The sequence below is a fragment of the Haplochromis burtoni genome, unplaced genomic scaffold, assembly GCF_018398535.1.
Source record: "Haplochromis burtoni strain Fernald_Lab_line unplaced genomic scaffold, NCSU_Asbu1 Contig_4, whole genome shotgun sequence".
Classification (NCBI taxonomy): domain Eukaryota; kingdom Metazoa; phylum Chordata; class Actinopteri; order Cichliformes; family Cichlidae; genus Haplochromis; species Haplochromis burtoni.
Window position 1 is genome coordinate 3,673,310 of NW_024582365.1, and position 13,656 is coordinate 3,686,965.

General features: G+C 41.4%; 1 protein-coding gene across 3 annotated transcripts in view; it reads left to right on the forward strand.

Moving 5' to 3' along the window:
- Window positions 1-13,656, forward strand: part of macrod1 (mono-ADP ribosylhydrolase 1) — a 147,068-nt gene that overhangs the window by 122,221 nt on the left and 11,191 nt on the right. For all 3 annotated transcript variants that reach the window (XM_042221383.1, XM_005913346.3, XM_005913345.3), the window contains exons 6-8: window positions 5,043-5,164; window positions 8,962-8,992; window positions 12,705-12,778. In XM_042221383.1, the coding sequence (XP_042077317.1) occupies window positions 5,043-5,164; window positions 8,962-8,992; window positions 12,705-12,778 (227 nt within the window). The remainder of the gene's footprint in view (window positions 1-5,042; window positions 5,165-8,961; window positions 8,993-12,704; window positions 12,779-13,656) is intronic.

The window sequence follows — 13,656 nt, forward strand, 5'->3', positions numbered from 1 at the left end:
TGTCAGTGTTTTGATCTGTTCACCATCAACATTGCGTGCAGCAGCAACCACAGCCTCCCAGACACTGTTCAGAGAGGTGTACTGTTTTCCCTCCTTGTAAATCTCACATTTGATGATGGACCACAGGTTCTCAATGGGGTTCAGATCAGGTGAACAAGGAGGCCATGTCATTAGTTTTTCTTCTTTTATACCCTTTCTTGCCAGCCACGCTGTGGAGTACTTGGACGCGTGTGATGGAGCATTGTCCTGCATGAAAATCATGTTTTTCTTGAAGGATGCAGACTTCTTCCTGTACCACTGCTTGAAGAAGGTGTCTTCCAGAAACTGGCAGTAGGACTGGGAGTTGAGCTTGACTCCATCCTCAACCCGAAAAGGCCCCACAAGCTCATCTTTGATGATACCAGCCCAAACCAGTACTCCACCTCCACCTTGCTGGCGTCTGAGTCGGACTGGAGCTCTCTGCCCTTTACCAATCCAGCCACGGGCCCATCCATCTGGCCCATCAAGACTCACTCTCATTTCATCAGTCCATAAAACCTTAGAAAAACCAGTCTTGAGATATTTCTTGGCCCAGTCTTGACGTTTCAGCTTGTGTGTCTTGTTCAGTGGTGGTCGTCTTTCAGCCTTTCTTACCTTGGCCATGTCTCTGAGTATGCACACCTTGTGCTTTTGGGCACTCCAGTGATGTTGCAGCTCTGAAATATGGCCAAACTGGTGGCAAGTGGCATCTTGGCAGCTGCACGCTTGACTTTTCTCAGTTCATGGGCAGTTATTTTGCGCTTTGGTTTTTCCACACGCTTCTTGCGACCCTGTTGACTATTTTGAATGAAACGCTTGATTGTTCGATGATCACGCTTCAGAAGCTTTGCAATTTTGAGACTGCTGCATCCCTCTGCAAGATATCTCACTATTTTTGACTTTTCTGAGCCTGTCAAGTCCTTCTTTTGACCCATTTTGCCAAAGGAAAGGACGTTGCCTAATAATTATGCACACCTGATATAGGGTGTTGATGTCATTAGACCACACCCCTTCTCATTACAGAGATGCACATCACCTAATATGCTTAATTGGTAGTAGGCTTTCGAGCCTATACAGCTTGGAGTAAGACAACATGCATGAAGAGGATGATGTGGACAAAATACTCATTTGCCTAATAATTCTGCACTCCCTGTAGTGTTCAAAGGGAAGGGTTTGAATAGAGAAAATATCCAGTGAGCTGCAGTTACTTTGGTGAAAAAGCCTTATTGATGCTAGAGGTCAGAGGAGAATGCATTCTCAAATAACCACTAGTTGCAACCAAGGTTTGCAGAAGAGCATCTCTGAATGATAAAAGCATCGTAACTTGAAGCAGATGGGCTACAGCAGCAGAAGACCACACAGAGTGCCACTCCTGTCAGCTGAGAACAAAAAACTGAGGCTACAATTCAGGCTCACCAAAATTAGACAACAAAAGATTGGAATAACCTTATTTGTCATGAGGTTTATTGATTTCTGCATCAGCAGGTGGACGGTAGGGTTAGAATTTGGCTAAAACAACGTGAAAGCCTGCCCAAGTACTGCTGCTGATCATGTCGATCCCTTTATGACTGCAATGCACAATCTTCTGATAGTTCAAAAAGTTCAAATCATCTCAAGCTGGTTTCTTGAACGTGACAGTGAGTTCACTGCACTGAAATGCCCTCCACAGTCACCAGATATGAAACCAGCAGAGCACCTTTGGGATATGTTGGAACAGAAGATTCACATAATTCATGTCAGTTGAGTTTCTAGCACCTCGTTGAATTCATACCACAAAGAATTATGGCAGGTCTGAAGAAAAAACTTGGTACCAGCAAGGTGCAACTTACAAAGAGACCAGGAAGTGTAATTTATTAATGGCATGTTTACATTCTGCCTCATTTCCAACTTCATGTTCGGGACTCAGGAGGAGGGGAGAGAAGGCGCAGCTGCAATACAGATAACCTTGCATAATGTATACTTTCCTGGGTAAAACTATTTAATTGGTCTTTGGTTAAATGAGTATGCCAAGAGTGGGAGTTTTTTCTTTTATTAACGATCGTCCACAAAACATGAATTCCCTGCTGATTTTCTATGTAGAAAATAAAAATAAAAGACTTGGGTCAAGTAGAGGTAAAAAATGTAAACAAAAGGCCGACATGTTGTCAAACTTTAATGGCTAATGTGCCATCAGAGACAGCACAATCAATAACAGTGGGGCAAGGAAAGAAAAAAGAAATGTACAGTTTGGTGACAAAAAATATATCCGTATAAAATGTTTTATGCTTTTTTGCTATCAGCTCAAATGCAACTTGACACTGATTTTTAGTTGATGTGTTTTAAATGTGTGTTAAAGCAAATTTTGATGACTATCATGTACAGACGAGCTGGATTACAGTGGGGCAAAAAAGTATTTAGTCAGCCACCGATTGTGCAAGTTCCCCCACCTAAAATGATGACAGAGGTCAGTAATTTGCACCAGAGGTACACTTCAACTGTGAGAGACAGAATGTGAAAAAAAAAATCCATGAATCCACATGGTAGGATTTGTAAAGAATTTATTCGTAAATCAGGGTGGAAAATAAGTATTTGGTCAATAACAAAAATACAACTCAATACTTTGTAACATAACCTTTGTTGGCAATAACAGAGGTCAAACGTTTACTATAGGTCTTTACCAGGTTTGCACACACAGTAGCTGGTATTTTGGCCCATTCCTCCATGCAGATCTTCTCGAGAGCAGTGATGTTTTGGGGCTGTCGCCGAGCAACACGGACTTTCAACTCCCGCCACAGATTTTCTATGGGGTTGAGGTCTGGAGACTGGCTAGGCCACTCCAGGACTTTCAAATGCTTCTTACGGAGCCACTCCTTTGTTGCCCGGGCGGTGTGTTTTGGATCATTGTCATGTTGGAAGACCCAGCCTCGTTTCATCTTCAAAGTTCTCACTGATGGAAGGAGGTTTTGGCTCAAAATCTCACGATACATGGCCCCATTCATTCTGTCCTTAACACGGATCAGTCGTCCTGTCCCCTTGGCAGAAAAACAGCCCCATAGCATGATGTTTCCACCCCCATGCTTCACAGTAGGTATGGTGTTCTTGGGATGCAACTCAGTATTCTTCTTCCTCCAAACACGACGAGTTGAGTTTATACCAAAAAGTTCTACTTTGGTTTCATCTGACCACATGACATTCTCCCAATCCTCTGCTGTATCATCCATGTGCTCTCTGGCAAACTTCAGACGGGCCTGGACATGCACTGGCTTCAGCAGCGGAACACGTCTGGCACTGCGGGATTTGATTCCCTGCCGTTGTAGTGTGTTACTGATGGTGACCTTTGTTACTTTGGTCCCAGCTCTCTGCAGGTCATTCACCAGGTCCCCCCGTGTGGTTCTGGGATCTTTGCTCACCGTTCTCATGATCATTTTGACCCCATGGGATGAGATCTTGCGTGGAGCCCCAGATCGAGGGAGATTATCAGTGGTCTTGTATGTCTTCCATTTTCTGATGATTGCTCCCACAGTTGATTTTTTCACACCAAGCTGCTTGCCTATTGTAGATTCACTCTTCCCAGTCTGGTGCAGGTCTACAATACTTTTCCTGGTGTCCTTCGAAAGCTCTTTGGTCTTGGCCATGGCGGAGTTTGGAGTCTGACTGTTTGAGGCTGTGGACAGGTGTCTTTTATACAGATGATGAGTTCAAACAGGTGCCATTCATACAGGTAACGAGTGGGGGACAGAAAAGCTTCTTACAGAAGACGTTACAGGTCTGTGAGAGCCAGAGATTTTCCTTGTTTGAGGTGACCAAATACTTATTTTCCACCCTGATTTACGAATAAATTCTTTACAAATCCTACCATGTGAATTCATGGATTTTTTTTTCCACATTCTGTCTCTCACAGTTGAAGTGTACCTCTGGTGCAAATTACTGACCTCTGTCATCATTTTAGGTGGGGGAACTTGCACAATCGGTGGCTGACTAAATACTTTTTTGCCCCACTGTATATAGACGGAAGGCATCTGAGTTTACACTTGCTTGAAGTGCGATCAGTACACTGTGTGAGCTGACAGAGAAGGTGGTTTTTTGAAAGCTTAATACATCCAGCCGGTTGCCTGATTTATTTATTTTTGAAGTTATGATGAATAAAACGGTGATATTGGGAAACTCTGTCACGTAGAAACTCTGTTTGAAATGTGAAAAAGTAGACTTTGTTTTTCATTGTGCTCATTACTTAAGAAAACCATCCTGCAGTGTTAAAATGAAGGTCATCTTGTGTTTTCTGTTTTCCTAACTGAAAGAAAGAGACTCCTCAGTAGAAGAGTACAGCCACAGACATGTTGCTCTAGTTACAAGCTTTTGGATTTGCTTAGAGCACTTAAATAGAAGCTGTTTGGAGTCCAGAAGCAATGGCTAAAATACAAGAGGTGTTCCATTTAGCTGCGTCAATTAGACTTATGGTGTTACTGCCATGTTCCTGTACATGAACATCATCATTTGGAGCACGGCTAACCTGCATCACCTGGAAGGCTGGTAATCTTCTTCAAGCCCTCGAAGCCCACTCATCGCTTCATGTAGGATGTTCACGGTTTATTTTATCCGGAAATAAAATGGATGGCAATTTCCAAAATTGCACCTCTATGCTAAACAGAATATCAAACCACAAATGTATCCACTGTTGGCCTCTTGGTGTGCACCAGCAGTTCTGGTCATCCACTCTTCTGATGATGGGCACGTTTTATCATACTATCAACATGGATAGAGCTAAAGATTCTAGTGTTAGTGCTAGTTGGCACAGAAAGTGCACTACTTTTCAGCTGATCACGAACACTGTTTACAGTAAGCATCATTTTGCAGGGGATATAAAATATGTTTTATAAGGACTTTAATGTCAACAGTAGAGTTTATTAATAATATTTAAAATAGTTCCCTGATAAAAACTATAAATTTTAACTGTATTTTATTTGCAGTTGTCCTGTTACCTTTATTTCACAGTAGCTTCATACCTTTGACACTGTGTAAAGAATTCTTTCTTCCCATCTCTGCAGATGTGATTCACACAGTGGGGCCGATTGCACAAGGCGGAGTTGGAGAGGAGGAGAAGAACGCGCTAAGATCGTGCTACAGAAACAGCCTCGAGACGGCGACCGAAAATGGTGCTCGTTCTGTGGTGAGAATGAATTTGAGACAGCAATTTGAACTGATGCTGAAAACGGGGTAACGCAGGAGGATTGAGAGGTCAGGTTAAAAGTAAAAGAAGGTAAAGAAAAAGAAGCACTGAAGACTGTGGCACACGAATAAAGAAGAAATCAAAAGAAGCGAATACAAAAGAAGCATTGGTAGGAAGAAAAAAAGGACGGGTGAAGCAGTCATGACTGTATGACAGGGTGCTATAGTTAAAAAAGAAACCCAAGCCAGAAAAAATGATCGCATTGGATTTTTCAAAGAATACAGTGTTCAAACTGAGATGGATGGAGGAAGGGGAAAAGAGGTAGGAGTGTGAGTTGTAAGAAGGTAGCATGAAACACACCAGGCATGAGGTTTCACAGAGAATGAAGTGTTAAAGCCAAAGAAAAGCACCAAAGCAACATGAAAACAAAGTCAGAGGTGCAATTGAAGAAAACAGGAGCATGGAAGCAGTGTGAAGATTAATGCAGAACATTAGTAGCTTCGCTAGTAAAGAACAGGATTTGAAACAGACTTAAATACATCAGTTGCAGGATTTTTTTTTAACCGAAGTTTTCATAGCAACAGCAATTTTCACAAAACTTCAAATTATTTGTTTATTGTAGGTGTCAGAGAACCTGTGAGGCATAGTTGCCTTCACCCTGAGTCTTAAGCTGTGCAGTCTGGTTAAATGAACAGATCTGGAGACCTGGGGAGCATCCAGACATCTGCTTGTACTGACATATTTGACAACAGGTTGGAAATCTGCCAGACTTGAAGTTTACTGGCTGCTTGACTCAAAGGAGAACCAGTGGTGTTGCACAGACTTGGCAAACACGGACCTCACTGACTAACAGTTATAATCCTTTTGATTTCTAATATGTATTTATTTCTGTTAATAGCTGCATTTACCTTCTGCTGTGGTCTCTTCTTGTCATTGTTTTTTCATTGCTGGTGAGGCTGCCAGCAATGTAAGCAAAATCACCTACAGTGCAGGAAATAATGCATGACTTAAATGTAACTGTTGGCTCTGCTGCAACTTTATACTAAAGTATAAGTCGACATTGTTCCAGTCTGTCTTAAAAACATCCGCCTGCTTATGCTTGTCTGCTTGTCCAATTTAAGAAAAAAAAAAAGTTTTTGGTCTTGGCAGTTGTCCTGCGGTCCATAGCAGCTGCAAAGACATGCCTCTTTCAATTAGATGCAATCTAAGTACTGCGGAGACAAAATCCCCAGTTGTCTTTGTGCTGTGAAAAAATGCTTTCAAAGCTAATCTGAAGCGATTAATTGGGCGACTTAGAGAAACTAAATCCAAGGTTAAATACTTTCAGCACCAAATTACCTCTTTTACCTTGCCGAGATGCAAAAGAGGGAATGTGGTGCTAAATAGACTTTAAACAATTCCCTCGCTCACATTCGCTTTGTCGGGAACCTGAAATAATGAATCTGCTGCAGATTTTTTGCAGCTATTGTTAATAATGAGTGCGGACAGGTGAGAGAGATGGAATAAAATGATGATTCAAACTGGAAATGTCATGGTTCATAGCCCACGTGTTAACTCACAAGAGGATGGTTTTTAAGACAACACAGTTAAAGGCATTCAGCTGCCAGAACACAGCAACACTTACTGTGTAAAAAGCAGTGTAAGCTCTTAGAAGAGGGTGACAACTCTGTTTACCTGTTAACTTTTACCTGTTTGTCCTGTTGTTTGGGAAGGATCTCCCACTCAATCACAGCATTGGTGGGGAAAAGAGCCCATTTAGCGTTGTATTAAACTAATATGACACAATTACAAGCCCACAATCTGTCTAGCACTGCAGCAAGTCTTCCATTCAAAGCTTCATTTTCACCAGCATCATTAAAAAGTAGCTGTTGCAAAAATGCACCAATTCCACAAAATCGTGGACACAAGAAGTTTTTTAAGTTCTTTTCCTAGAGTATAATAGCTTACGGTATAAAGTGATTGTTTCCTCAGTGGCTGTCTGTATACCCACCATCGTAATTACTCTAATGATGTCTGATTAGTGTTACTAGCACGGCCGAAGCTGACGGAAGAATTCTTCCCTGCTCGGCCTCGTCAGCAAAGGATGATCAACAGTTTGGTCTTTAAATAGATGTGAAAGTCAGAGGCTGAAGAAAGGCTGCCATAAAAAACAATCAAGAGAAAGACTCCATCGGGATCCAGCAGAGAGTGTGATTTCTGTGCAGTGCTACGTGTGTGTACGTGTATGGCTGCCTTTGTGAGGACCAGTTTGTTGTAGACCTTGAAAGTGAGGAGATTTGGGGAAAGTTGCTTTTTGACACATCGTCAAAGGTTTAGACCCGGATTTAAGCTTCAGGTTTAGCGTCAGGTTTGAGTTATGTTAAGGGCTGCTTCTAGGGCTTTGGTTTATGCTAGTTAAGGTTAAGTAGAGAGGATAGGCCATGCATTATGTCACCGAGTGTCCTCAGAAGGATAGACATACAGAGAGTGTGTGTGATGATGATGATGAGCTCTTCAGAAAGTTATCAGATCTTTTAAAATTTTCCCCATTTTGATGTGTTTCATGCTCTTCTTCAGTTCATGTTCTCTCATCAGTCTGCACACAGTACTCCACAATGTCAAAGCAAAAACAAGGTTGTATGTTTTTAATTAAAAGAGTGAGTCTTTTTTTCCATTTTGTTTGGAGCCTTTGTCATGATACACGTAATTAAGCATCCCACGTCTATCAGTGATCCTTGAAATGCCTACAGCATGATCTGTCTTTTTGAAGTCATTGGACAAAATCAGGAAATATATACACATACCAGTTAAAATAAAGTTTCCAAAGATCTGCGAGATGGGTTTTTGTTTTTTTTGTCTTTTAAATGATCACTTTTCGATGTAGTTTTTGTGCTAAAGCACTGTCAGGGTGCATTTGGTTGAATTTGGTTGAAAATGAAAGAAATCTGGAACCACCAACACTCATCCTGTCAAAATCAGGAATAGGGGAAGAAGGCATTGCGTGAACAGGTAACCAATAATTCAAAGGTCATGATAATTAGGATCCAGAGTTCCTTTATGGAGATTAGATGTGTCTAAAAGAAGGGCAGCCTTTGATGATGCGTTCTAGCTGTCAGGCCTTTATGGTGGACAGACTGCTTTGTCAGATACCTGACTCTTATACTTCTGGTCTGATGAAATAAAGATTGAACTCTTAGGCCACAATTCCCCACGCTTTGTGTGCAGGAAACCGGACACTGAGCATCGCCTAATTAATACCATTCCTACAGTCAAACACAGTAATGGCAGCAGAAGATGGATGCAAAAAACACAGAGCAATACTGAGTGAAAACCTTTTCCACAATAAGATTTCAGACTCAGGCAGAAGTTTACATCTTAGCAAGAATATAAAGCACATTACCAAGTAAACTTGGCTCTGGTGTGGGAAAGTCAACCAAAAGTCTGGACCTGAAGGAGCATCCCAGGAGACACTTGAAAACGCCTGTGCACCACTGCTTCCCGTTAAGCTTCGCTGAGCATGAGAGATTCTGTCAAAATGAAAAGGAGCTTTGGAAAAGAAAAGCATGCCAAACTTGTGGGATTATTCCCAAGAACTCATAATGCATTGCTGCAAAAGGTGATTTAGCAAAGTACTGAATCTACTGTCTGAACACGTATGTAAAAGGAGCGTTTGATTTCTAAATGATTTTGCTTCATCATTATCATGTGTTGTGTTTAAATTGGAGGGTGGATTGATTGAATGCATTAGAACATAACAGAGTGACACAAGGAGCTGAAAAATGCACATTGTAACTTGGTTTTTCCTCTTAACTCTGCAGGCTTTCCCTTGCATCTCAACTGGAATCTACGGTTAGTGCCTTCATGTGTGTGTCTCCTCTGTTCCTACACTTTGTGTTTGTGTGTCAGTTTTCTATCATTTATTTCACATTTATTGATCACCAACAACACTTCCTCTCTGCTGTCTTCATCCACTGTACACGCTGTGTGCTCTCCATCACACGCTCGTCAGTCTGCCTGTTTGACCAGAGCGCCGAGCCTCCGGGTGCCGCTTGTCAAATGATCTCCCCCGACCCAGAGGTGGTTCTCAGATTAACGCCTTGGATTAAGAGCGGCAGATTAAGATAGATTAGGCCGGAGATTGTGTTATATTGACTGTAATCCTCTTCACGCTGGCAGGAGAGAGTCAAGGATAGTGCTTAAACACACCCCAGGGTGGCTTTGCTGTGAGGGCTAGTTGTTGACACCTCTCTGTCATTGCTGGAAAGAGGAAAAGGCTAAATTCCCAGTTGACTCCAGGTTGTCTTCCTCCCTGTTCTGCTTGTTTGTCATTGTCCCGCTGTTTCTTTCCTCTTGAGTGTTTTGTAGGTCAGGGTGTTGAAGCAGTAACACAAATTATGTAACTTTAGGAGGTATAAGCAGCTTGTGTCTCTACAGACAGACGGCTGCAATTGAAAACAAATCTGCCATCTTTAAGCCATAGTTCCACACAGAAAACATACCAGTGTATGAGTATCATTTTTAAAGAATGGTCTCATATTTTAGAGCTGTAACTTAATTCCTATTAAAGCATTAACTGCTCCTCATCAGTGTTTTATACACTCTGTAATCTAACGAAATTGGGAAAAACAAATGTGCCTGGCAGGCAGTCACACTAGTAGTTTGTTGTTTGTTTTTTTTAGTAGTAACACAGATGATGTACACCTCTTCCCAGACTTTGCACCACTATTATAGCTGCACTTTAAGGCCCTGCAAAGCTTGCTGGTGTTTCAGTCAATAAGGCTGAGCAGACCTCATTACAGCGGAGGTGAGAAGACCTCTGCTGGGAAATAAGCGAAATAGTTTACTTACTTTACTAATAAGGACGGTAAATACATTTTTGGAGGGAATATAATTGCATCCTTGATTATGTTCATTAGCAACATTTTTCTCCTCAGGTTGCCTCTTGCGTCAGATATGTGGTAAAGTACAGATTACTAAAACACTCGAGTTAAGGTTGGAGGAAAGATTTTGGTTTTGATTAAATATTAAAAAGGGAAACGTGTTCCACGCTGTGCTTCACATCCAGTGGTGTGCAAGTTAAGCTCTGAGATTAAATCGGTGCTCGCGCTCGGAGTTTTTGCACTAAATTTGTGGTACCGAAATAAACCACTTAATGTTTATTTTCCTGCATTTTAATTTTATAAATGAGCTGTTTTTTCAGTAGAGCCCCCAATCTTTGAAACTCCCTAAACTGAATAAATCACTGAACTCTCCTACTGCTAAACCAGACAGATTACTTTTACATGCAAAGAAAAACAAAAGTACCAATCGAAAGCTCAGACACACCTGAGGGCAGATATGTTTCTAATTATTTGTGCGTCACAGTATCAGCACATTTTATGTTTAATAAGATAACGTGATGCACAAATGCACAAAATTACACTCTTTTGATTGTTGTACAGAGTGAGCATGAAGCCAGTGTGATTAAAAAAAAAAAAAGTAAATTTCTTAAAATATGTTGAAAATTTATGAGAATATCAGTGATGTTTGCTTTGGAAGATCAATCGTTTAGTGGCTTTACAGGTGCGTCTGTGGTTTAGTTTTCTTCTCACTGGCTATTGATGATTCATCGCAATCGTTTATTTACTAGTAGAATAATCCAGGACCCCAATACACGTATGTGGTACAATTTCCTGGATCAGCATTAGAAAGAAAGCTCAACCTACTGTGTTGTAGGTCACTGACGAATTCAGCAGATGTTGTTTTGTTTTTAAAAAATGTAGAAATCAATTAAAAATAAAGAAATGCTCTTCAATGATTGAGTGTGCCTAAGCTTTTCACTGGTATTGCATGTAAATATATAAACCAATCAGTAGAAATCAGGACAGACGTAATTCAGCTCTACGGGACTTTTTATGGGCTGTTTCCACAGGATCTTAAACTTTTCATGACTGATCCTTTGTGGTTATTACCAAAAACTGCCCTGATCCTTTAAGTCAATTTGACATTTCAAGTTTGGTGCTTATTATGTTGACATTGTGGCTTGTTTTTCAGACCCATATGGACACAAATTACATTAATTTGACACCCAGCAGCCACCTTGTGAATCCTGTGTTGCATCCTGTTTTGTCTGCATATCAGTCATAATTCTTTGTGCCATAGATCCAACAAGGTGCTGGAAACATTCCTCAGATGTTTTGGTCCATATTGACATGATCGTATCACCCAGTTAGTGCAGATTTGTTAGGTACACGTCCATGATGTCAGTCCCTCTGTTCAACTACATCCCAAAGATGCTCTATTGGATTGAGATCGGAGAGCCCATGCGAATTGTAGTGTGAGTTTGCTGTTCTTTGCTTGCAGGAGTTGTGGCATTTCCACCCAGAGAACTGCTGCTCACTTGATCTTTTCTCTTTTAGACCATCCTTTGAAAACTTTAGCGATGGTGGTGTGGGGAAATCTCAGTAGATCAGCAGTTTCTAATTCTAATGCTTGGTATTGAACTTCAGCAGGGTGTCTTCACCTATAAAGCTAAATGCATCGAGTCGCTGCATTTACATTGACTGATTAGATATGTGCTGAACAGATGTACCTAATAAAGTGGCTTAGTTGGCTGAGCTTTTTTTTTTCCTGTGCGAATTTGCACAGATTTGCTCAAAATCATCCTCTAATATTTAACAGCACTGCTGTAAGCTGCACATTTTCTCTGCCTCCTCCAGCACTAGCACTAGCCTTGCTGACAACCTGTGGTGCTGTTTACATCATATGCAATGAATGCACTCAGTGGAAACTATTCAAAACAATCAGTGTGCTCAGTGAACAGCTCTGCTCACGCCATTGTATTTTTCAGTCTTTATTTCAGTATTTTATGCGTGGATGTAACATATACATTTAAAATTAAAATTATAAGGGTTGAAATATTGAATTAAAGGATGACGCAGGTCTCAATCGGTCCAAATAAACAGAAAAAGGAGTGAAAAAACCCGTGCAGATGGAGTGAGGCCACTTGAATTAGATGCACATGTCAATCAGTAAAATGTTTTATATAACAAGCCATAGTGGGCACATATTAACAGATTATATTACATTTTCTTCAGTGCATTTGTTTCAGTGCTCTAACAAATTGTATGTTGCTCATTTGTACCGTCGCGTATTCCCCTGTGCTAACACGCTGAACCATCTCCTAATGTATAATCACATAGTGTTTGTTTGGGTTGAGCAGTTTGGCCAGATGATGAGTTTTCATTGCCTTTGTGCTGCTTTACCAGCGCTGGGTATAATTTTCCAGCAGTGAAAGGTCTCAGCTGCTCAATGAATATAGAAGAAGAAAAGCAGTCTTTCTCCATCTGTCTCCTCGTAACCAACAAGTGTGTTGTGTCTGCGTCTCGCTGGAATAACTGAGTCGGGATCAGACGACGTGAGAGGAGTCAGGACGGGGAGTGTTAGAATAGTGGAAAGAAGAACAGAAAGCGCCGAAGACAACAGCACAACGCAAGCACACAGATCTCTCTCTGCACCTGTTCTCGAAAACTGTGTGTGTATTTTTGATGTCACTTGCGCGTGTGTGTTTGTGTTTCTGTAGGATATCCATCTGAGCGGGCTGTGCACGAGGCGTTAAAAACTGTGAGGGACTACCTCGATGCACATCATGACAAGGTGGGTATGTGTTTGTGTTTGCGCCTGCATGATTGGCAAATTTTCCCCTACCCTTTCCTCCAGGTATTATTTCTCTCACAGCTGTTGTTTTTGTTTTCGGGCGATACGAGGAAAAGGGTGCATTGAGAAAACACACACAATCAGACACACAAAAAATATTTTTGAACACACACCCAAGTTCTGCCTCTCTCATGCTCATGGCCAAGTCTGCGTTTTAATTGGCTCCTTGCGGGACCAAACCCGACTAACACAAACACACAGGCACGCACACACTTTCTCTCTCAGGAGAAACGCCAAGCGGAGAAAAGACAAAATGATGGAATAGATGACTGGAGGGGAGGGACGGAGGAAGAGATTGGAAAAGGCGGAAACTTTCCAATCAGTCATTGACAAGCCCTAAACTCTCCTCCCTTTTTCCCCTCCTTTACTTCTCTGGTCTCCTCCCACTTCTCTTTTTCCATCTTTGAAGCCTCGCTGTTACCGCCGTCCTGCACGGCCTCCCAGAGAGGGTGCTGATGATGTTATTGTTAGCTCTGACATCTCCAGAGTCTCTGTAGCAATATCGGTCGACTGATGCCATCAGCCGCTCTGTGCATAGCAAATGAACTCAAATCATTGCATTTCTCACCAGACTGGACAACAGACAGCAAGCCTCGAATGTCAGTAAATAAGACCAGAAGGCCAAATCAACAAAATTATTTATATTCTGCCCACAACTACTTCCACTCTGCTTTTAAGGGAAAAAAAATATTGAAGGCGACCACATAAATATAAAGAGAGAATGTTTACCAGAGGAAATTGGGTTTATTCATTAATTGAAAAGTTTTATGGGGTTTTGTCGAGCGTGTTCTGGCTCTGAGCGCTTTAATGTTGAAATG